We start from the raw sequence: 24031 nt of genomic DNA, 5'->3' as shown, positions 1-24031 counted from the left end.
GTCCTGACACTAACGGATTTTAACGTTAAGAGCTAGCTAACGTTACATTTCCAAAGCGTTTGCTAACAAACTTTGCAAAGCTAGGTCAACTTTCTCACATTCAAAAAAAATAAATCTGCAAATATAAACGACTGAAAAGGAGCATTTGTAGTTTAGTTTTTCAGTGTAACGCTAAAATAAATGTAGAGTTACCTCTCAGGGTGCTCCCGGTGTGCTCTCGGTAAGTTTACACAGTCTCCTCGACAACAAAACCCCAATCAACCTCCTGCCTATTAGCTTAATTTTGAGGGATTTAACGAGGAAAAACCTACAAACACACTTGTGGAAGTGAAAGCCAACTTAACCGAGCTGACAAACCTCCTATCTTCCGCAGAGTAAACGCATTTCACCTCTAATTAATCCGCCTACCGTTGGTGAGTTAACGTCCATAAATCGAACAATAACAGTAACGTTAAAGATGCTAACGGCTAATGTAGCTTAGCTTTCCCTGCAAGAAGCGGGATCCGTCCCGAGCTGTCTCCACCGACCGTGACACGGGAACTCACCTGTCACCTTCCCTCTGCTGGAGGTCGGACTCGGGCTTGATTTCTGGCTTTCCTGCGGAGTGTCTGTGGACTTTCTCTTGGTTTGCGTCCATAAAACCGCCTGTTGACACTACTCTGCCCAGAGGTACACAAACTCTGGAGTTGCTATGGAAACTGCAAGTTGCTAATTAAAATATGCTAATTGCACAGATATTAGAAATAGAAGTTAAGCAAGGTTATAAATTAGAGTTAAATAAGCCACAAAATATCAAATTAAGACTGATATTAAAATAATGTATATTGAAAATTAGCTTGTTAAATTTATGAAATTTTAATTCCCATCTTTAATATTTCCTCAAGGTAATTTCAGATTCAACCTTTTCAGATTCAATATGTTTATTCAATTAGGTTTATTATCCTTGCTAACTTGAATAGTTTAATTTTGAATTTTGTGTCTCAATTTTCCCAAATCAATTTAACCACTTGGATATTTTTTGGACTTGAAATCTGTTAAATATCATTATATTTTATATATTTATTATGAGTTCCAAGAAAAATTGTGATTCTATTAAAAAACATAAAAATCAGCTTAATGAAATTGCACAACTTGAAATTACCCGCTGGAAATTTCATGAAAGGGAATTTGATGCACATCAAAATACAAAACATTTTACGAATGTAGTGTTATTTAATTTTCAACATTAAGTGTTCAACAAGCAGAAAAAGTCAGTTTTACATTCTCATGAACAAGGTAGAAATTTATTGAGAAATAAATTAAATTATGCACATTACATGTAGTTGGTTTGCTCCAATTACATCATTCGTCAAAAGGAAAAGGATGTTTTTCAAAAAACAACATTTTCACATAAATTTGATCCTAATTTAGTACTTCCCTCTAACCAAGGAATTCAACATGAGTCTAATAACCATCAGAAAGAAAGTACAATGATGCACAGAAAGAGGAGCCGCATGTACAGATAATTAAAAAAGAAAAAAAAAAACAATCAGGATTCATTAATTTCCAAGTCTACTCTCAGGGTTCATCCCAATCCCATGAGACAAATGGCAGGGTGAGACTGTTCACAATGAGAGGCTCCCTACTCAGTCTGAGGGACTCGAGTGCTTTTATCTCAGTCTCTTCTGCACAGAACATGATTAGTGATGAAGCAGGAGCTGAATGTGTGAGCGGGGGCCCCTGTGATCAAATGTTAATTGTGAAGAGCCTGTGGAGCCCCGAGGAGAGGAGGAATCCTCCAACCTGCTCTCTGACTCAACACTTGGATTCAGTTCAGTGTACCAGAGTTCATGGTTAATTCGTAGAGCTGGATCAGGAGTACAGGCTCCAGTAGATGGTGTTGAAGAGCAGGTAGGACAGAGGGAAGGCCAGGCGGGAGTACGAGTCGATCATGTAGCTGTTGCTGACCAGCAGGTCCACGTTCTGTCGCACCGATCGCTGCCGGCGCAGGCGAGTTCCCTCTGAGGGGCGAATGTCTGGGTTTTGGGTCGGGGTGGTGAGAGGGTCAGAGGTCAGGGTGGGTGCAATCCGGGAGAACGGGGTCAGCTCCATGTCGTTGTCGTGGAAACAGCCATCGAAGGCCATCGCCTGGCTGGCGTTGAAGGTGGAAGGGATCTGAAAAGGCAAAGAAAGTATTCAGAGGCAGAGATGGTTCTGTGTGTCCTTTTACATTTACTTTACACCATTTTGTAAGGTTTATACTCTCAAACACCCCTCCAAACACCTCTTTATTCATGTTTATGAAGTAGTTCATAGTAGTTCTAGTATCACTTTTTGCCCACAAGCTCCAGGCTGCAGACGAGAGGATGTTACTGGAGTACGACCTGGTGTAACGCCTGTATTTTACCACTAGAGTGAGATGTAGTGCAGAGTATGAGTTCCCTGTTGTTCCTGTGGTTCCCTCCCTGATGTGTCGGTGCGTTGCTGTGAGCTGTAATAATCCCTTTCAGTCCCCTGCGCTGACCTTCCCCCTCTTCATCTTCCTCATCTCCTCCAGAGTGGTGCAGTAGTTCACCGCCGCGTATTCGATGACAGACAGGAAGACAAACAGGAAGCTGGTCCACAGGTAGATGTCCACCGCTTTCACATATGACACCTGGACAACAAAGACACGCATGCACAAGTTCTCATGCACGACCGATGGACGGAGTCTGTCGATGTTCATATGAGGGTTGCTTCAGGACCATGAGAGCATGCAGATGTGCACAGAGGTCAACTGGAGCCACAGCTGTTACCTGAGGCATGGAGGAGGACACTCCTGTGATGATGGTGGACATCGTGAGCACAGTGGTTATACCTGCAGGGAGAGAAGGCAGAGGTGTGTCTTCACATTGCAGCGCATTGTGCTGATGCTTCATGACACAATGGCAAGTTTTTATAATTACCACCTTAATAGTAAACATCAATAGCATCAACATTCAAGGAAGAGGAGTTTTTTATGAAAAGCAGTGTCTTTAGACGGTTAAATCACAGATTCCTCTACTTCAAATCATATAAAAACTGCTGTTGGTGTCTAAATTCCTAATTTAGTGATATTTTCACGCAGTCCTATAACCAGGAGTCAGTTCACACTTACAAAAAGCTGATCCCCACAAAATAAATCCCAGAGACATGTTTTTTGGTTCATGTTAATGTTGAATGTTAATGTTTGGTTTGGTCTTACCCAGAGAGACTCGAGCAGGAACAGCCCTCCTGTCGATCCAGAAGGAGACCCAGGACAGAACGACCATCAGCATGGTGGGGAAGTACGTCTGCAGCATGAAGAAGAAGATGTGCCTCCGAAGGATGAAATTAATGAACAGTCGATTGTACCAACCTGACAAAAAGAGACCAGGAGACGGTGATCATTAACAGCCTCCGCTCCTCTGGTTCCAGTTCATCTTAAAGGTGTCGGCTGGGGTTGAGGTCAGGTCTCTGTGCAGGAAACTGAACTGGACTCAAATTTATCTTGTGACTGGTCTAAAGTATAATTTTACGCTATTGCATTAAGATTTATCTTCATTAAAACTAAGAAGCCAAAACCCTGATTTAGAGCCAAAATTACACATATGTATATAAACTGGGGTGTCCATATACTTTTGGCCATTGAGTAAAAACAAATATAATCAGGATGAATTGTTTTATTAAATTTTCAGTCGTGAACTACTTTCTCCATCCTTCTGTAAACAGACACCTGAGCTCTTTCAGCATGAATTCAGGTTGTTAAACTACACACACACACACACACACACACACACACACACACACCGGTGCTGCTGTAGAAAGCCAGGCCACTGGAGGCCTGGAAATGCTCAATGAAGAACTGTGACAAGACGATCTCATCCGTCCTCAGAGAGTCGTTCCCATTCTTCCAGTAAAGCATCAGGTCGTTCTCATTGTACGCATCTACAGAGAGAGAGAGAGAGAGAGAGGGATTGAGAGAGAGAGAGAGGGAGAGAGGGAGAGAGAGAGGAGGTGGTGTCATGGAGAGCAGAGGAAAGATGAGAAGAGGTGACAGAGACCGGTTGGTTTTGTTTAGTTATCCTTCCATCCACTCATTTAATACAGCACACTTTCATGATTTGTGAACATGAATCTGTCAGTATTGTGTTTATTGTGTGTGTGTGTGTGTGTGTGTGCGTGTGTGTGTGTGTGTGTGTCTTACAGCTCTCCAGCTCCAGCGAGCAGTTCTGTGTGTCCAGAGGGAAGCTGCTGAAGTCCATCGAGCAGAGAGCTGTAACAGTGACCCTGAAACACACACACACACACACAGGGTAAAACATCTTTCACTACAGTCACTCCTGCACTGCAGACATTCGCCGTGTCCTGCTTCGACCTTTCCTGCTGTTGCCAAGGAAACCTGAGCTTCACTTTTCTCCCTCTGGCTCATTTTCTCAAATTTTCAACTTCAGTGGCCTTTTTCGGCCTGAAATGTGAAATATGTTTGCGTTGGCAAATCCTGCAGAGAAGGAAAACAGTCGATGAAGAATAAAGGAAAAACAGAAACTACAAAGACTTCTGTGGCCTCAAAGGATGGAATGACTGGATGTTCCAGTTGAGACTGAGCACCTGTAAGAAACAAGGTCAGAGGTCGTCTGTCAGCAGGTTACTATGACCCACAGTTAGGTTCTGTTGCTAGGCGACATCTAGTGGTCGTAGTAATGATGACAGGAGCAAAGGGAAAAGTGCGGTGACGTAGTTTATAGAGCGACAAAGTCCACGTCAGGAGGAGGTTGGGGTGGATGGATGAATATGACCCAGGAGAGCGGTGTTCGATTCCCATGTGACAGGAGCAGTTTATGTTGTTTCTATTATCCATGACCGTTCACTGTTATTATTGTAACCATGACAACAAAGATCATCCAATGTTGAGGAAGAACTTATTTTAACCCAAATCACCATCTTTTCTTAAACCTAACCAAGTCATGACCGTTATTACAGTAACCACGGCGACGAAAGTAGGTACGTCACTCTCGTTACAGTCCATGTATTTGTTATTGTTACCATGACAACCAAGGTCCAGTGGTGGGGGGGGGCACTATTTCAGGAGACAAATGTCAGACAAAGTCAAAAAATAATCTGACAGGTTTTTTGTGATGTAGATGGTTTTGATTGGGACTGATATTAATTCATCTAATAATAATAATAATCATTGGTGATAAATACAACTGGACAGGTTTGGATAGTTCTGTCCTCAGTGGCATCTGTGTGTGTTTGTGTGTGTAAACCTCCATTTTTTATCCAGTTTGACTCCACCTCTCATCTTCACCTCTGTACCTGACGCTGTAGAGGATGTTTCCGTCGGGGTAAACCCGCAGCATGATGTTCTCCATGGTGGTGTCGTGGATGAAGGAGCGTTTGGAGTGGACGAAGAAGACGTCAGGAACCCAGATCTTCTTCACCAGTCGAGAGTCAAACGTCCTGCTCTGGTTGTTACGAGATGGAAACGCCAGCCGCTCGTCTTTCCAGTAGTGGCGCAGGTAGAGAGTCATGGTGAAGTCCTACAGGACGCAGACACACACCACAGAAACCTCAGCTTTACTTTCCTGGATGTGCATAACACAACATGAGCTTGCAACAAATCCACTTAATCATTGCTGCTACAAAACTTTCTTCTTCTTCTCTCTCTGTTTAGTGTTTGTGCTCTTCTTCTTCTCTTGTTTCGTTTGTTTGTTTGTTGCCCTTCAACATGTGAAATTGTACAAAATTATTCTAAACAAATAACAAAATTAAATTAATCTTATGTTTTTAAACCTTATGATTCACATTTGTGAGCAAATGAGAACAAAATGAGAAAGAAAAAAATATTATTTGACCTTAAAATCAGCCATTTTTTGCAAATATGTCTTTAACATTGTGTCACTCTTGTTTTGAACTGGGAGCTGAAAACGTCTCTGATCTGGTGTCAGATGGATGACGGGGACATTCTTCTGCAGCAGCCTGAGGAGAAAACTTTACTGGAGCCTGAACTGAGGAACGGACCACACGCAGATGTTCACCGTTCCCGTCCAGGCTCCCAGGACGACACCTTCCTCCTCACCATTTACCTCTCTCGGCTGGAGGAACTTGGTGAATCACTTGGAAGTGAAGTGGCCGGCTGAGTTGAAAGCAGAGCCACTGTGAGGTCAGAAACCAGATGAAGGGATCGGACAGGAAGTGATTTCGCCTCGATTCAGATTTTTTCACCACAATCTTTTTAAACCCTCTGAACCTTGAGCTTATTTTCAGGAGTTGGTAGTAAATGGAAAAAGCCTTTCACAAGTGCAGGTTCTCACTTCTTATGGTCGTTCAAGTCACAAAATAAAAGAGCTACTATCTCTGTGTATTTTTAGTGTAAATAAGGTTTTTGCATTTATCTATACCCCTTAAAATTGACCTAATAAATGCACATTCAGTTTCATTCTTCATAGGGAACACTGAATGGTATTTCAACTAGTTTAAATAATGGTTTAAAATGTGGTTTTGTTTCCCCCTGAATGTAAAGCAAAGATGTAAGAATGAGGTTAACTTTTGCAGACGGATCAACAAACATGAACATAATGTATTTTTTCCCACATATATACTGCAGACCCCCCCAGGAAACATCATTTTAGTAAAAACTGAAGCTTTAACCTGTTTCTCTGTTGAATTTTCTGCCATTAAAACATTGTCCACTGAGGAGTTTAGACCACATTAACCAGTGGACAGGAAGTGACTGAAGTCCCTCTTGTTTTACCCGTCGTCAGATGTGGATGAGCTGAGAATGAAGTGGTTTCTCACCATGTTGACCTCTGAGATGCTGTCGATGCTCTCCACCTGCACGTCGATGCCTACAGGGATGGCTGCACCTGAAACCCCAGGAGGAATAATAAATCACTGCAGCCTGCAGAGAAACATCCAGTCAGAAATGTTCTCAAGCCACCTGAAGGTGAAACCTCTGAGCTGCAAAACTCAAAGTAACTTCATGCTCCATTTGAAATTTTGACCACTGTTATATTACATTTCAGTCAATATTCAGTAAAAGAGTTGCAGGACATGAAGGTGGAGAGGCTAAAGTCAGCTGTAACTTATAAACATGTATATAACTTACATGTTAAAGGCAATGATGCTACCATAATCTACAACATGAGAAAACCGGTGCTGAAACCTGCTTCCAAATAACAACAACTCAGTGTCAGTGGAGAGTTTTAATGTTGAGTAAAAAACACTGAAATATGTGAATATTTGGAATGAAATTTGTCTAAAATTTAACATCAGGATGTTGAAATATCGTCTTTCAGCTTCACTCTGCATCAAACATCAAACCTAATCATGGTCAAACACGGGTAACAACATCCTTTGTCCCGGTCACCGCAGCATCAACATCTGTCTTCAGCCCCCCTCCCTTCAACAAGCTTGTTTAACCGCTAACTCCTGAACAGCATGATCAGTGCAACCACACAGAGGAGAAACACAAAAAAAAAGCTTCAGTCACAGCTGTTCACTCCTCCTCGTTGCTGCTCCGCCTCTGTAAAGCAAACATGACCTGACAGGGCGTTTGTCCAGCCTGCACCCAGCTGTGACGATGTCTGCTGGTCTCCTTCTTTCCTAAATCTCTACTCGGCTAATTTTAGGATTCCTGCAGACTACAGCGCTCATTCCTGCCTCGACCACAGCCATCAGCAGATTTTACTGCTGCCTTAAACTTTTCCATGTGTGACACTTGAGGCATGTTCGCTGGAGTCAGTGTTTAACGATGAGGGGAATGCAGCCTGCGACTGACACCTTACACAAGAGCTAAACCAGGTCTGACCCCTCTGATCTCACTCAGTATAACCAGTTTTGCACTTAAATGATGTCTATATTATCACTGTGGTTTCAATAGTGTTATACACATATTGTTTTCAGTGTGAAGCAGCTCCAAACTACACGTTGAGGTTCGCTCATATCATGATGATGAAGGAGAAATTACGTGTAACTTCATCAGCCCAGATTCAACCTGCATGCTTTGTTCACAGTATATATACACTGTATTTCATTATATGCATAAAACATTAAAAATACAAGACAAAATGAAAATCACATGCATGACAAAACATGACACAGCAACAGAAAAACACAAAATATAGTGTGAATTTATTTTTAAATAAAGCTCCATTCTATCATTAAATCAAGATTTGATGATAATAATGATAAAACGCAGGCAGAATTATATTAATTCAATATAATTATTATATTATAATTAATTTGACACATGAGAATTAATTAATGATTGATCATTCCCACACACGGGACATTTAAACAGTAGAAAGTAACAAGTACATTTACTCAAGTACGATTCTGACACACTTGTGTTTTAGTTACTCTTTACATTAAACACATACATTATGATCTGCTTATACTACATGATGCTGTGCTTTACTACAGATGTCTCTAGCAGTATATAAATAATACAATAAATAAATTGGTTCTTTCATCGTATTTATTTGTTAGTATTTGTTAGTGATAAAAACAGAACAATATAACATTATTATGTAATAATGAAATATGAGTAATTTTACTTTTACTTGTACTTTTACGAAAATGAGTACTTGTACTGTTAATATGTCATGACATATTAACAGTACGAGGCTCTGACCCTAACTGTCGACAGTTTTCTAAGTTTTACCAAAAGCTCAAATGTATTTAGGTCTAAAGTCCTTTTATAAAAATACAGGAGGATGTAGCTTGTTTGTAATTTTGTAAATTCTGGTGAAGTCACTGGTTGATTTATTCTGACAGTGATTTATTGTTTGTGTATCTGTGGGAACAATCCTGCTTTCAGTTTTTGTTTATTTTATTTTAATAAGCTGAAGATGATGCAACTGCCTTTTGACCTAAAAATCACCTAAACCATGGTTTAGTATGCATAACCACACACACACACACACACACACACACACACACACACACACACACACACACACTGCTCTGGGTTTGTGACGTGCGTCTGGGCGTGGTTTACCAGGTTACATTCCTGTTTCACCAGACAGAAAAAAAACATGTCATGTAAAGTGTCTGTGTGTGTGTGTCTCTGTGTGTGTGTGTGTGTGTTTTGTGTGAACCTGGATGTAAAGTGTGTTAATTCCACTCGAATGTTCGCTGGGCAGCAGCTCGATAAACACTTTATTTAATGAAGTTCATCTGACAGCCAGGACCATAAAGCTCCTGCGGCCCGGCTTTGTCTCCATCTGACTCGTAAAAACCAGCAGCAGCAGCAGCAGCGCAGACTCAACATTCAGCATAACCTTGGCAACGACTGCTGCCGGTGGGAAAAACCTGAAACTGAAGGTCGCTCGCTCTCCCTCGCTCTTCTCTTTACTGCTTTCCTTTTCCCAGGTCACACCCAGTTAGAGCATGAGGCAGGCATTTATAGACAGACACGTGCAGAACGAGGTCAAGTTCAGCTCCAGGTTTAAATAACGCTCAGAGAGATTCACTGTCGACCTAAAGTTTTTTATTTAAGGCTCCTCACAGTCTAAAGGTAGATGTCCATGTGTTTGTGATTATAAAGCAGGTCTATGTTCTATATTAATACTGTGAAAGTATCAAAGCCTCAGTCCACAGAGAAATGCACACAGCCTGTATTCAGACACTGAGCCTTAAAACCAGCCGTCAGGACTGGGTGTCTCTGAGTGTTTACCTGAAATCTGCTATATTTTTATTGGATCACTCAGAAAACAGTCAGCCAATCAGAAGAGAGGATCTGAGCCTCTCTTCTGATTGGCTGACTGTTTAGAGGAGATGTAAAACTACATTTTGATGGTTTTTTGTTCTTAAAACCACAAATATATCTTCTTATGGATGAGCAGTTAGATTTCTGTCCAGTCGTATATAAACCTGCAAATTCAGCTTTTCTCTTCATGAATAAAACTAAAACCAAGAACCAGTCTACAGTCACCAGATGTCTACTACATCACCAGTTTTCCAGCTCCAACAATGTTCTGTTACGACACTGAGCAACACAAACTGTGCTGTATGTGGACCCAACAATGGATATGACAGTTGGATGCTTCTTTTTTCCAAGCAGCTGGTGTAAACAGGTTGGTGAAGCTTTTTCTTTGCACTGCTGCTTCTGCAGGATTTACCTGCACAACGAGCTTCAAATGTCCAGGAAAAGCACAGAGTGAAGGAAACTGGAGGAAACTGGAGGTTCTCAGATGTTCCTGCTCAGCCTGTTTCACCAACACAGTAAACAGCCTCAGGTTTTCACATTGTTTTCTGATGCATTAGACAATGTGATGTAATTGATAGCTAAACTAGTGTTTGCTCAGTGTCAGCAAAACAGAGCTGCTGATTCTTCTGTCTAAGGATTTTTCAAAGTTAAAGTAAGGACATTTTCAGATTGTGTTGTGAGTAATTCGGCGATAAAAATAGAATAAAAGCAGAAAAAGGTCAGTGTTTGAATTCCTGTCTGTTGCACATTTTTCTGCTAGTAACCAAATCCAGCTCTGGATTCTTATTTGGGTAAATCTACAATGACCCAGTGAGTGAGATGCTGCAGATTTACCTTAATAACACATAAAATTGTGCCTGCAGCAGCTTTAAGGTCATGTTTTTGTCCCAAAATATTTGTGTGCTCAGCATTTTAGAACGAGTTGTTTAATCCCAGAACACAACCCTGCAGATGGATCAATTCACGCAGCCATAAGCAGCATAATGCAGCTTTATGGTCGCAGGATTGTTTCTGTGCAGCTTCCATGGCCAAACTAGTGTTGTGATGTGACTCTCTGTTGCCATCAGCCAGAGGGGGGGGAGAGGTGAGAGGTGAGGGGGATTAAGAGGTCACTCTCTGGGCGCCTTTTGGAGAAGATGAACGTCAGCCTGCAACATGATCCATACTGACTCGGCCAAGCCATGCGTAACACCGACAGCTTGGACCGAAACACTGTAATGTAATGAAAGCTGCCCTCTGCCAGGGGACTGAAGACTGCCTACACACACACACACACACACACAGCCTTCAACCTTTAAAGGACCATACCAGTGGTTTTCCAACCTAAATCACTGACTACGAATAACGTATGTTTTTGTACATCACAGCAAACCAATTTGGAAACAATATATTTTCGAATTTGGGATCTATCTTTCCCACAGTCACTGTGTCCCAGGTCCAGTTTGGACTTGACAGTTCAGGAATTTACCAGGCAGGGATGTAGGATCCAATGAGTTTGAAGCTTCACCCATCCCAGCAGTCAGCGGACATCAACGTAGCGTCAGACAGACGTTAAACTTTGGTTGGAGATGAACATCGGGTTGATGTCAAAACCCAACATTGGCTAACTGACATTGTGATGTTTAGCAGAAGTTGAGACGTTGAATTAATGTTGGCATTAGACGTTGTCCTGTGATTTAATTCTGGTCTCCTGACGTCACAACCTACATTCAACCAAATATCAGTGTCTAACGCTGTTGGTGGCCTGCTGGGACACCAGAGACTAGCTACCTAGCTGCGTCACTTTTACTTTCCTTTTCAAGCTGGAATATTAAAACACTAAAAACAGTTCATAAAGCTTGGTTCTGTTGGAGGTTCCTTCCTGTTAAAAGGGAGTTTTTCCTGTTTGGTTTCTCTCGATTGTAAAGTAAAGTCTCGACCTGACCCTGTAAAGTGCCTTGAGATAATTTATATTATGATTTGGTTCTATACAAATAAAACTGAACTGAACTGAATTAAAAATACCAGAATATCAGAGTTTATTCTGGCAGTCACCAAACTCACCGTTGTCAGCAGCTCTTTATGCTGCCAAACCTGTTTTTTCAACAGGAATGACTCTTCCAATCAGAATCAGGATTGGTTACCTGAAACTGGCGCCAGTCAAGGTCACACAGTGAGGAGCAGCAGCCAAAATATACCAACGTTTGGCAGGTCACCAGCTGAACACGGGCCCTGCTGGTAAATCACTTCCAAGCATTTGGTGTTTTGAAGTGTAACCATGACGTGGAAGCAGCGAGGTTTGTGGGGATTAATTTAAGTTTATAGACGTCCTTTAAAGGTTGACCTCAATGACGAGACCTTAACACATGCAAAACATAACAAGAAATGTCACATGGTGTATTTCTGGACTCTGGTCCCTGGAGGGATCGGAGGAGGGGGTGGTTTTGATTCTTCAGTTTCTATTTACACACACACAAACACACACACACACAGGAGCTATAGGCTTATCTGTGGCAGAAAAAGCTGAGATTTCCCCCCATGTCTGGGTAAAATTACAGTGCGTGGAAATGCCACAGGGCCGTGGGGCAGACAGTGGTGCTTTTGTCGTCGGACCACAGAGACGCCGGCCAACCATATAGAGACAGGACTCAGAGGGAGATACGGTGGAAACAGGGAGGCTGGATGTGACTGTGTGGGTCTGAAACAGTGGGGGAACGTTTACTGAACTCAAGTACACTTAAATTCTTATTTTTCGCTCCACTACATTTATTTGACAACTATTAAAAGTAGTTACTGGTAATTGACTGGTCTGTAAAACAAGTATTCTAGAGCACAAGGTCATTAAATGTCCTTAACAGTCCAAAAGTAAAAAATGTCAATTGTAATATAAGATTCTTACATTTTTGAGCCTGAATCAATCAAATGTTTTTTTTGTTTTTTTTTTGTGCCTGAAAAACGACTTAAATTATTATTGAATTATCAAAATAGATGCAGATTAATTTTCTTTCAATGACTAATCATTTAGAGGACTCATATTTTACACTTCTGTTTTATCTTGAAGTGTTGATATAAGAAGATATATTTGTGGTCTCTCAGGCTTCTCTCTGGAGCTCTAATGACAACAGGTCAGTTGGCCAATCAGGAGAGAGGATCTGAGCCTCCTTTCTGGTTGGCTGACTGTTTTCTGAGTGATGCAATAAAAATATAGCAGATTTCAGGTAAACACTCAGAGAAACCAAATCCTGCAAGGTTGGATGGGTGGGTCCAGGTGGGCGGGGCTTGGGGCGTGGCTGAGGGCGGTGACTGCTTTGTTGTGACATCACAAAGTTCCAGAAGTCCTGACAGCTGGTTTTAAGGCTCAGTTTCTGAATACAGGCTGTGTGCATTTCTCTGTGGACTGAGGCTTTGATACTTTCACAGTATTGATATAGAACCTAGACCTGTTTTATAATCACAAACACATGGACATCTGCCTTTAGACTGTGTGGAGCTTTAATTGACGAATTATTGTAGCTCTAAAAATATGTTACACAGTAAATTTTCCCACCTAAAGAGTATGAAATAAAGGGCCTGGTGTTATACTGTATTTATTTGACAGGAAGGGTTTAGATCTGACAGGAGAGGTCCCTCCAGGATTTCCTGTCCGAAGTTGAGGCTCTCATCTTGTCAGTTTTAATAAAGACCTCCTCGATTCACTTTTGAGGACTTTCATGTCTTCATATTTTTAAAAGAATGAAAGGATGAGTCTGTCATCACCAGAAAAATGACAGCATTGTCCTTTGTTCTGAAACTTAAAACAACCTATGTTTACATTTTCATGACAGTCGACCTCTTGTGCTTGGCGGTAAAAACCTCTCAGGTCAGGATCAGAGACTGGGCCCACAAACCGGAGACTGCAGCTCCAGCTCCACGTCAACGGTTCTTATCACATGACCGTGATCCTTTCATGACCTTAGGCTGCATTCAGAGGCAACAGCCATTCACCTGAATGACGCTGCTGTGGTGCTGCCAACACTGACGGCTCTGGCAATAAAAATAAAACTGGCGAGGTGCCGCGTTGGCCAATCACACAGGTGCAAGGACACATTCCTGTCTGATTACTAATGGAATATTTCTACTGTTTATCTTGATAAAATAGTTGCCGTCATGATAACTTTCTGGAGATGTAAAATCCTGCCTGCATTTTTGCATCTGATAAACCTTCAAACTCACGGGTCTATTCCTCAAACCAGCCTGATTATATTTCATTATCACAGCAGCACCTGAAACAACATGCCTCCCTTCATTCATCACTTTACTAACAGTCATTTGTGTGGTTCTGGAAATGGTGTTTAGAAGAAACCATGACGCTGATCAGATTCCATCACAACATAATGATGAGATGTTTTAAATTCACATTAGGACTGAAAGTATCTGCAAAACATTCTCTTTTAAAAATGTTTAGGCAGCTAAAAGTGTTAAATATTAAAATACTGAGAAGTTAAACAGTTCATTATTGGAGAAGTCAATGTTAACACAAGGCAGGAAGCGTTTATGTGATGTTTTTTATTACAATTAACCAAAACCACAATAATTTCCCAACCTCAAAAAATGTGAGGTAAAAACATTTAGTATTCGCCTATATATTTATAATTTTTACAGGCTGATGATGTTTAGAGGCAAGAAAGAAAAAAAAATCTGGATGTTTTACGAATGAGGTCTGTTCTGGAAAAAAATCTGGGAAAAGTTGCATTTTGGGTCATTTTTCATAATAACAGGGAATATTTTATGTCACTTATCTTTATTGATTCTGAACATCATACATCACTTTATATGATGATGATAAATAAATTACTCCGGCTCAGAACTGTATGTTTTCACATATCCACAAACAATGAAATACGACTTTTCTCTGTTCATTTTAAACAACTGTTGGGAAAATAAAGATCATTTTTGTGCTTGAAGATGAACCTTTTCTCATGTCTGTCTGAAGATCATCTATCCACATCATTCTTTTATAATTTGAGGAGTCTGTAGATGTCCTCACCAAATTCAAGAACAGGGATGTTATTCCACTTAATGCTGACTGTAAAATCTGTGTCTGCAAAGTAAAGAAATGTAGAGGAGGAGAAAATCAATATTTCCCACTGAAATACAGCAAAGAAAAAGCAGAGAGGAAATCAAATTAAAATGATGCACTGAGTTACTTCCCACCTTCTGTTGATCTAAACACACAGATACTGTATTTATAGATCTACATGTATGTCTCATTATGAGCTTTTCAGTTCATAATTAATCCACTGAAACCTGCTTTAAAAGCATTTATCATTCCTGCATGAATTATGTGTTGAGCGTCTGATAGTGATGCTCTTCACTGTAGACGTCCGTTTGTTTCCCACCCCTCCATCTGCTCCAGACCTGGACTATAATCCAGATTAATGCACACGAATCCCCCCGACTCACACAATACCCACACACACACACACACACACACACACACACACACACACACACTGAGGCACTCATCATATTGCAAAAACACACACAGGGACACACAATCACATTTGAGTGAGCACACGGAGTCCTACTGTATTTCAAATGCATTAATGCTCACACACACTTGTGTAATCTGGGTCAGTGTCGGTGATTTTTGGATTGGCACAGCGACTGTCTGGGTGACCCAGTGCCCATCATCACATCATCGAACCGCCGCATCATCAGCGCCGGACGAGGAGCGATTTTCTGTGTTAGACAATGTGTGAGTGAGTGGATTAAATCAACAGGGACCAGAGATAAAAATGAGGTGTGTCCCTTTGTGTGTTTGTCTTTCTGTGTGTGTGTGTGTGTGTCTGTGTGTGTGTGTGTGTGTGTGTGCGTGTGTGTGTGTGTGTGTGTCTGACCTCCGAAGCCTGGTCTCATGGCGAAGTCGTGCTCCTCGATCCTCAGCAGCTGTTCACTTTTTATTAGCAGTGTTTTGGTGCTGTCCTGCCTCTTCAGTTTGTAGTCAATACGTCTGCAGAAACAACACACACACACACACACACACACACACACACACACACACACACACACACACAAAGACAACCTGTTGAGTAATTAATTGGTTTATTAAGCCTTTAATTTCAGGTTTTGATAAGAGAAAACACAGTTTGCGGTTCCCTCTGCCTCCTTCCCTGCAGCTTGTTCTCCTGCCAAATAACACATAACCTTGATCAAAGACGTGGCACCGCTCCATGAGCAAATAAACACACGTGCACGCGTACACACGTGCGCACACATAAAACATATTATTATGTTCAGCAATCCTCAGCCTCAGTGCTGATAAAACCAGCTCCTGGGAAAGTGTTGCTCCACTTCAGCTAATAGGCAATTTCTACTACATTTCCCATGAGCGCTCTGTTTCTCAACCTCTATATTAAAGTCAGACTGGATGAAAAACGACTTCTGAATCTTGTTAGCTAACCCTCTATATAATAACAGATAAATTACACCTGATATAAATTTTTTTGCTTTTGTTTTGTGGAAAACATAAAAAATCATGAAAAACAAAAACAAATCAAATCTGCTACTTAACAACGTTCATGTGACAAAGTGACGCAGTGGTGAACACCTGGATGAACTCGGTCCATAAATCTTGGTAGCCTGAAAACACTAATTTCAATTATTATTTGATGATGATGTTGTTCCTAGAAATCTGTTAGTGAAGTTACAGAATCACTACATTTCCCAGAATGCATTTGCAATCCAAGGAGAAGGAGCTAGAGAAAGACAAAGGTTGTATTCTAATGATGAAACTGAAACAACTGCGTCCAAAATCCACACACACCCACACACACACACACACACACACACATGCACACACACACACCCACACACACACACACACACACACCCACCCACACACACATACACACACACACACACACACACACACACAGGTTTTACAATGCTTAGACTATGAGTGAATGAATGGATGAATTCTGAGATTTTATGATTTTTAATATAGAGTCTGGTGGGCGGGGCTGTTGCGAGGGAATCTAGACTCTTGATTTTAATATTTCTTTGAATCTTTATGACAAAAAATAAATAAAAAATCTACTTCCTCGGTTTTTCCAGAGCTTTCAGCTGTGACCTTCTTCAACAAGTGGTGATTGTTCAGTTATTGTCACGTGACCTAAGTGTGGATGTTTGGTCACGTATGATGGCGGAGGAAAGTCCAGTATTTCCCTCTGTGTAATGTGGTCGAATAAGAAAGTGGTGTGAAAAGAAATACACGAGTAAAGTACAAATACCTCCAACTTGTGCTTCAGTAAATCAATCAATCAATCATGGAGCAAGGAGTTTCTAAATACGACGTCACATAACTTACAAGTGTCTGCGGCAGCAAAACAATCCAAGAAATGCAAAGTGTGCAGCAGCTTGTCACCAGAGTTTGAGCGACGCTCAGACAACATTAAATCAACACAGTCTAAAGTTAAATAAACTGTAAACTGCTGTGTACGTCTGACATTCAACCAGGGAAACCCCAACCAGACGACTTCCAGGACGTAGAAGGTGTAATTACAGCCAGAGCACAGCTGCAATACAGGCTGCTGTGTGTGTGTGTGTGTGTGTGTGTGTGTGTTTGGGAGGTGGGGTAAAACACACACACACAGTTCACAGGTGAGCATGCAGGGTTAAGAGCGATAAAAGCTGCTTGATGAAAAGCCTCTTTGAAAGTCAAACACCTTGACACAAACAAAGACACACACACACACACACTCGCCCACACACACACACAGACACAAACACACACATAGACACAACACACACATAATCCGTTAAATTAACCCTGAGTCGAAGATGACAATCCTCCAAACAAACCAAATGTAACTGATCTCAAACCTGAAGTGATTCTTACTGAACTTAACGCGAAACTTAAACTTGATCCCAGTTTTTCTAAAGCACAAAACCTGAACCTGAACCTGAACCTGAACCTGAACCGAGACTAGAATAAACTAGTGAGGACCAGTGAAAAAGACCAGTTAAAAATCTTTGTTGTTCTGAGAAACTTTGTTCCTCATTAAGATGAAAGAACTACACACACACACGCACCCACACACACACACACACACACACACACACACACACACACACAGAAACAAACACACACAAACACACAGGTCTTTTATAAACACTCAGAAAACCTGAGGTCAGGCCCTGCTGCTACTGTTGACAGCAGCATTCAACCGAAACCACTGCTGTAACACTATACTGAACACACACACACACACACACACACACACACATAAACAAGTAATTTAAAGTAATTCAAGTCCAATTTAGACAAAATGCTGTTTTGCAGTAGCGTTAGCTGAGACTCACCTCCTGCGATGTGTTTAATTTGTTGTAAATGAAACAGGAGGAAGCTTCACAACCTGCAGTGTCTCGAATAAAAGTGTCATTAATTACTGTAATTTCACAGTGGGAAAAAAAAATCATAAAATTACTTAGGGCTGAGTTCAATAATAACAATAATAATAATAAGCAGAAACTATGACCCCTGAAATAAAGTATTTTCCTCTACCTCCTGGTTTGACAGGACTGAACATAGCATTTCCCATAATGGTGTAATATTCCTTTAAAGCGAGGACATCCACAGCCTGAGTGGGTCATTCTGTGGGCTGCGACATTACACAGTGGCTCAAGGTTACGCTGTTATCTCACTGTTGCCACACACACTGTGACACACAGTTAATTACCGAGCAGTAAAGTGAGGCATTTACTGTGAGTTTACTGTGTGAGGGTAAATATGGAATAAGATATGAGGCTGTTAATCATCATTAAACTTAATCATCTACAACAATGTGGTTTATTTTACAACTGCAAATAGTTGCAAATTTTACTATTTATGTCGAAATATCAATATTTCAAAAATATTTAAGTGCAGTTTTCTGTTCTCTGCTGTTATCAGCTGCGCCAACAACAAACTGAGGCTTTGGCAAAAAGCTGATACTAGAAGTCAAGAGTCTCTGCTCCAGGAAATCGACTTTACTTTTCTATTAAATCCACATGTTTCATGCCGACTAAAGGTTGATCACAAACAGCTGAAAACTGAGTCACACAAAGCTAAAAGTAAACTTCTTCACTATCATATGTTTCCAGTTTTCAGTAAACTGTGTATTTCTTCTTATTGAAATGCATGAAATCATGGAATTTAATGATTTAAATCATAAATCAGCAAACGATTCTACACATCCAGAATGTGAAGCTCATTAAAGTTGTTTTTTTCCCCTAAAACGTAATAATTAAATAATTAATGTTTGACTAAAACTTTGAGAATAAATAACCTCCACAGTCACACAGATTATATCTGTCATCTCTGCTTCCATTCCCATATGCAAATGTAATATTTATATATATACATATATACATATATTGAATTTCCATATATGAAATATGTGAACATAAGAAATAAAAACATATTAGTAAAAATTATATATAAAACCTCTTCGAAATTCTCATATATTGGACATATATGTCTTGTCCATACGAATATGTATGTTTATGTATGTATGCTTATATTGCAGACATACAGTACGTTTTTTAAATAAATATATATCCATCAGTATATGTTAATATTATATACAGTGGGGGCCAAAGTCTGAGACCAGTTTCCCAGAATGGGAAGATAAACATGTTTAAATTGATGAGAAATTAATGAGAAAAACAAATATAAACATACAGATTTATTTATATGTGTGTTGTTTCAATAAACTTGCAAATATGAATTAAACATATATTGTTATATATGTGGTCACAGCATCTTATGTGATGTAAAAATTCATTTTACAGGTACATAGTCAAATTTGACTATGTATATAAACTTACATCTTCATATATATTGAGACATATATGTCATTTATTACATTTCTGTCTGGGCTGTCAGTGTTTCATTCTGCCATCACAGAAATCAGCCAGATTTGTCGTATTGTGTAGTAAAGGATAAAATAATTTATGTTTTTGTTCATTGCTCATTGCAGATCATTGTAATTTATGTCTCCCTTTCTCTAAAATGCCCATGTATTCCTTTATTCTTCTGCACCTTCTGTACATGTAAAAACCAGCAGGATTTTATTGTTTCCTGATTCAGATGAAGTTACCCTGTAAATAAATCTCAGGCTGTATCATAAAGTGTAACTGAATTCTTTTTGAATTAATCCTTTTCAGAGCTTTGACTCGGTTGGTTTTTGAACAGAACTCACTAACACAGTTGCCACAGTTGCACTAAACTGAAGCTGCATTCATTCATTCATTCATTCTTTCCAGCAGAAGCTCCAGGAAAAGTTTGGCTGCTGCTCTTTTTCTCCTGAACAAATAAAACCTGTCTGAGCAGCTCACTCTGGCCAGGAGTTGGAATATTTTTAACCTGACTTGGTCAGTCCTCAGCTGTGAGTAATATAAAGTCAGCTTTTTTCCCCCTCAGATAACCCTGTGCGAAGAATATTAATGTGAAGTCTCTTATTTTTCGAATAATCGGGAACTGGTCGCGGTCCGTGTCACTTCAGGGTCATCACCACCAAACTAAGCCATGTACAGAACTGAAATTCTCCTCACAGAAAGGCTCTGTGGTTTTTATATGAAACAGGGAAATGAAAGTTGGGATGGGAACTGACTGAATATACAGCAGTAAACTGTAGGGAGTGGCCGGGCTGGTACCAGTGAGATAATGTAACACAAACACAAACTGCAGCTTCGTCCTGCTCATGATTTTCATTCTGGAAAAGAGACAGAAGCTGATTCAACCCTACTGACTCAAATATATAAATAACTGGTGTTAAGATGCTGCAATATCGAAAGGAATCAAAGAGGCATCATTGGAAACTGCAAAAAACAAATATTCTGATTCCTCTTGAGGGGGGACGTGAATGTCTGAACCAAATTTCATGACAATCCATTCAATAGCTCTTGAGATATTTCATTTAAAACCACAAATGAAAAATCAGAGGATGACCAAAGTCATTAGGATTCAGCATGAATGTCTGCACCACACATTGTGCCAATCTATCCAGTGTATATTGGTTTATTTTATTGGGAAAGTAGAACACTTGGCCTCATGGGGGATCACCGAAGTCATTCGATCACATGGGAACAATAAAAGCTACATTTTGTGCCAATCCATCAAATAAGTGTTTAGATATTTCACTAATCATATCAAACTCTGACCTGCTGCTGCCGCGAAAGGAAAGGTCGAGGGGTGACCAAAATTTAGGGTTAATCCTCTGGGTGCCACATGGATTATCTGCACAAACCTTCATGGCAGTTGTTGAGATATTTCAGCCGGAGCCAATAACACGGTTCTATTTAATGATCTCGGACTTTTTATCTGCCAGCGTCGTCAGGTTTAAATTTGTCCAACACTTGTATTTAATACAAACACCTGAAAAATGAATGATGGTCCCATTAGCATCAGCTAACTGTGGTAGCACTGGACGTCAATGTAAAGTCAGAAAGATGTTGGACTGTGACGACTTGAAATTTTGGTTGGAAATAAAAGTCGGGCGACATCAAAACCCAACATTGGTTCACTGACATTTTTAAAGTATTTTATGCTTTTATTCTGATAGCCACAGTGAGAGAGAGACAGGAAATCAGATGTTGTCCCTTTTTTGGTCACCTGACATCACAACCTACAATCAACCAAATATCAACGACGTTGGTGGCTGCTGGGATAGTTTAATGCTAATTACTTAAACACTCTAAGCTAACATCCTGAACACAAACACGACTTTATATTATATTTTAATATTTGCTGGTAATATACTTGTTGGTATTTGCCATACCTACAGAAGCCTGGAGAGGCCATTCTCACAATATTTTTTTTATCCCATTATCTCAAGATAACAAGATATAACCAGGAGAAAATTATTTTAGTTTTCTTGAGATAACAGGATAATTATTCCATGATCTCCACATAACAAAAGTCGATATAATATCTCTATAAATTTTGCCTTTCTCGGCTTCCGTACAAAGTGATGACGTGTTAATGTTGCGTTTACAGCTGGTTGTGTTGCCCCCAAGTGGCCAAAAAATCTAACAATGAGGGTTTAGGAGGCACAAACTTTACCTCTGGTTTGAGGAAGATGCTTCAAATCATCTGCTGCACAGACTCAGTGGTTTTCAGTGAAAACACTCGGCTGTGACAGTGTGTGTGTGTGTGTGTGTGTGTGTGTGTGTGTGTGTGTGTCTCACCCTCCAAACTTGAACTTGCTGTTTTCCCCGATGAAGACCTCCTTGTGCTTCCTGCGTCCAGAGCTGCGTCCCCCGGTCACCATGGCAACGAGGCTGGCCGTGGCCAGGGCCAGGCAGGTCAGCGCGCCCACCTTCATGTCTCACAGGTCTCCCCGCCACGACAGCATCCCGGCCACAGCGACCCCCCCTCCCCTCCCCTGCTCCACCTCCACCTCCAGGTCTCTGCGGTCAGAGCGTCCCGCTGACTAACGCCGGTGGTTTGGGTCAGACATCCCACAGCAGCCGGAGGTTTCCTCAGCCCGAGAGCTCCGACACCAGACTGGACAGATGCATGAGCGACCTCTGGATGTTCTCCCTCACATGCACATACATCACATATATGTTCACACGCAGCAGCTGGTTGTGCAGCTCCTCAGGCTCCGGCTGAACATCCCTCCTGCAGTGATCTCTGGGAACCTTTGTCTTCTGCTCTCCCTCCACTTCATTCATCCACTCTTCTCTCTCTCTCTCTCTCTCAGTCTGTCTCTGTCTGTTTTATCTGCGGTTGTGTGGATCTTTCAATCTCTGATTAAAATCGATATGAATCTATTGCTCGCAGCGATAGAGGAATGACACTAATTCCCCTCTAATCCTCTTATCCACAGCCACAGCAATCTTTCACTAACCTACAAACAGTCACACACACAAACACACACTCATCACTAATCAGGATTTTCTTAGCGGGACAATGAAAAAACAGGCACCTGGTGTGATTATATGAGGGGTGCACCTCCACCTCGTGTGTGTGTGTGTGTGTGTAGAGAGAGAGAGGTGTGTGAGCTGGAAAATGAATCAGAGGTTCGGAAGCAGCTCAAACAACAACAGGTCGTCAAAATCAGCTGAGGTTTAATCCAAGCGGGAGTAGAGCAAACTGCATCTAATCCAGCCTCACCTCGCGCCTTCCTCAGTTTACACCTCTGGAAGACATAATCCACACACACACACACACACACACACAATAACATCTGCAGTAAAAGGATCAGTTTGACCAGAAGAGTTGTTGTGTGAATAAATTACAGAGCTTTTTTAGTGTTGCGTTCATGTTTGACGTGGATTTTGGGAAACTGAGGGGTTTCCTCCTTTGCAGCTTTAAATCGTGTTGTGAAATGAGGCGATCTCTCTCAACATGAGTAATATCTCTGTCACAATCTTTCACAAATTTTACAATTTCAAACTCGAGTCCACAGAAGATGTTTTAAAAGATTAATCACAGTGACATCACGGTGTACGATCACACCCTGGAGTACACTCCAACATCACCGCAGCGAGGTGAAAGGTCAAACCACTGGAGGGAAACAAAAACATGGGTCGTGTTTTAAGTTTCTGCATTGGTTTGAATATAAGAAGATATTTTTTAATGGGAATTAATTTTGAAAAAGTGGTGATTGTCTTTTATTTGAGGACAAGATAATTCAGAGTAGAGAGTATCAGTTTACTTCTACAGAGTGTTGCATTATGGGTTGTTTGTAGCGTCAGTGTTGCTAGGCTAGCAAGTGTTTTCATTCTTGTTATAGTGGGTCTTTCAGCGTCAGTCGGCCTTAAAACTGTTTCATTAGCCCGGGTGAAGTTTCTAAAGACCTGCGTAACATGTTTTTCTGCTCTAAAGAAAACAAAGGCGTTCGCAGCGTCTGCGGCGTCTTTACTGCAGAAACGACCCAGAGAGAAAATCTGTCAAAAAGCCAAGAATGACAGCTGTCACAGAGGATGAGCTCAAAAAGACTGAGAAATGCAAACGGTCAGGGGGAATGGTTTTGACGCTGACACAGGAGAGACACTCAGTCTGTGAGCGACGAGCTCCACAAATGTGGGTTTTACATATCACAGAAAGTCTGGAGGACTCTGAGGAGGACTCTCTTCCTCCCGGATCTACGGGAAACCAGTGTTTAAGTCAAAGTCATCAAAAACAGATGTTGGAGGAGTGGAGGTTGTCTCAGCGTCAGGGTCGTCCTATATTTGGGCCAATTCAAACCTCATCTTCCCAAACTAATTTACATCAATTAAATTACAACAAATCATTGGAATGTAGGACTTTCCTCAGTGGTTGTTTAATCCAGTCTCGTCTTTTTTTTTAAATCTCTGCACTGTTCATCACTTTTTCACTATCATCACTGT

At 40.9% G+C, this 24031-nt stretch overlaps 1 protein-coding gene and 1 long non-coding RNA gene across 3 annotated transcripts; one reads left to right on the top strand and one right to left on the bottom strand.

Annotated features, from left to right (window-relative positions):
* Positions 1–528: 528 nt before the first annotated feature.
* LOC139625019 (uncharacterized) lies at positions 529–3791 on the top strand. 2 transcript variants are annotated; one of them, XR_011691819.1, is made up of 4 exons: positions 529–669; positions 2537–2605; positions 2721–2857; positions 3207–3791. It is a non-coding gene; the product is annotated as an uncharacterized lncRNA (long non-coding RNA). The 2 variants fall into 2 exon arrangements; XR_011691818.1 differs by having other exon boundaries at positions 2710–2857.
* LOC139625017 (gamma-aminobutyric acid receptor subunit rho-3-like) lies at positions 1132–22788 on the bottom strand. The gene is made up of 10 exons (XM_071484544.1): positions 21881–22788; positions 15550–15662; positions 6778–6845; positions 5296–5519; positions 4184–4266; positions 3787–3924; positions 3203–3355; positions 2775–2836; positions 2504–2635; positions 1132–2154 (listed from the first exon to the last, which is right to left on the bottom strand). Exons 1-10 carry the CDS (start codon positions 22015–22017, stop codon positions 1852–1854), a joined length of 1413 nt encoding a protein of 470 aa, XP_071340645.1. The 5' UTR covers positions 22018–22788; the 3' UTR covers positions 1132–1851.
* Positions 22789–24031: the final 1243 nt, after the last annotated feature.

The sequence above is a fragment of the Trachinotus anak genome, unplaced genomic scaffold (assembly GCF_046630095.1).
Source record: "Trachinotus anak isolate AG129_WGS33_773 ecotype Australia unplaced genomic scaffold, CSIRO_AGI_Tana_v1 ptg000009l, whole genome shotgun sequence".
In the NCBI taxonomy this organism is placed as follows: Eukaryota; Metazoa; Chordata; class Actinopteri; order Carangiformes; family Carangidae; genus Trachinotus; species Trachinotus anak.
The sequence above is the reverse complement of the archived record's forward strand: the minus strand, read 5'-3'. Positions and strand labels throughout refer to the sequence as shown.

Excerpts from the sequence above, each read along its gene's own strand:
- LOC139625017 (XM_071484544.1), bottom strand. The coding sequence starts at position 22,017 with ATGAAGGTGGGCGCGCTGACCTGCCTGGCCCTGGCCACGGCCAGCCTC. Across the intron at positions 6,846-15,549 it reads CATGAGACCAGGCTTCGGAG|GTGCAGCCATCCCTGTAGGC; the intron begins GTCAGACACACA and ends CTGGGGTTTCAG. Across the intron at positions 5,520-6,777 it reads GCATCTCAGAGGTCAACATG|GACTTCACCATGACTCTCTA; the intron begins GTGAGAAACCAC and ends TGCGTCCTGTAG.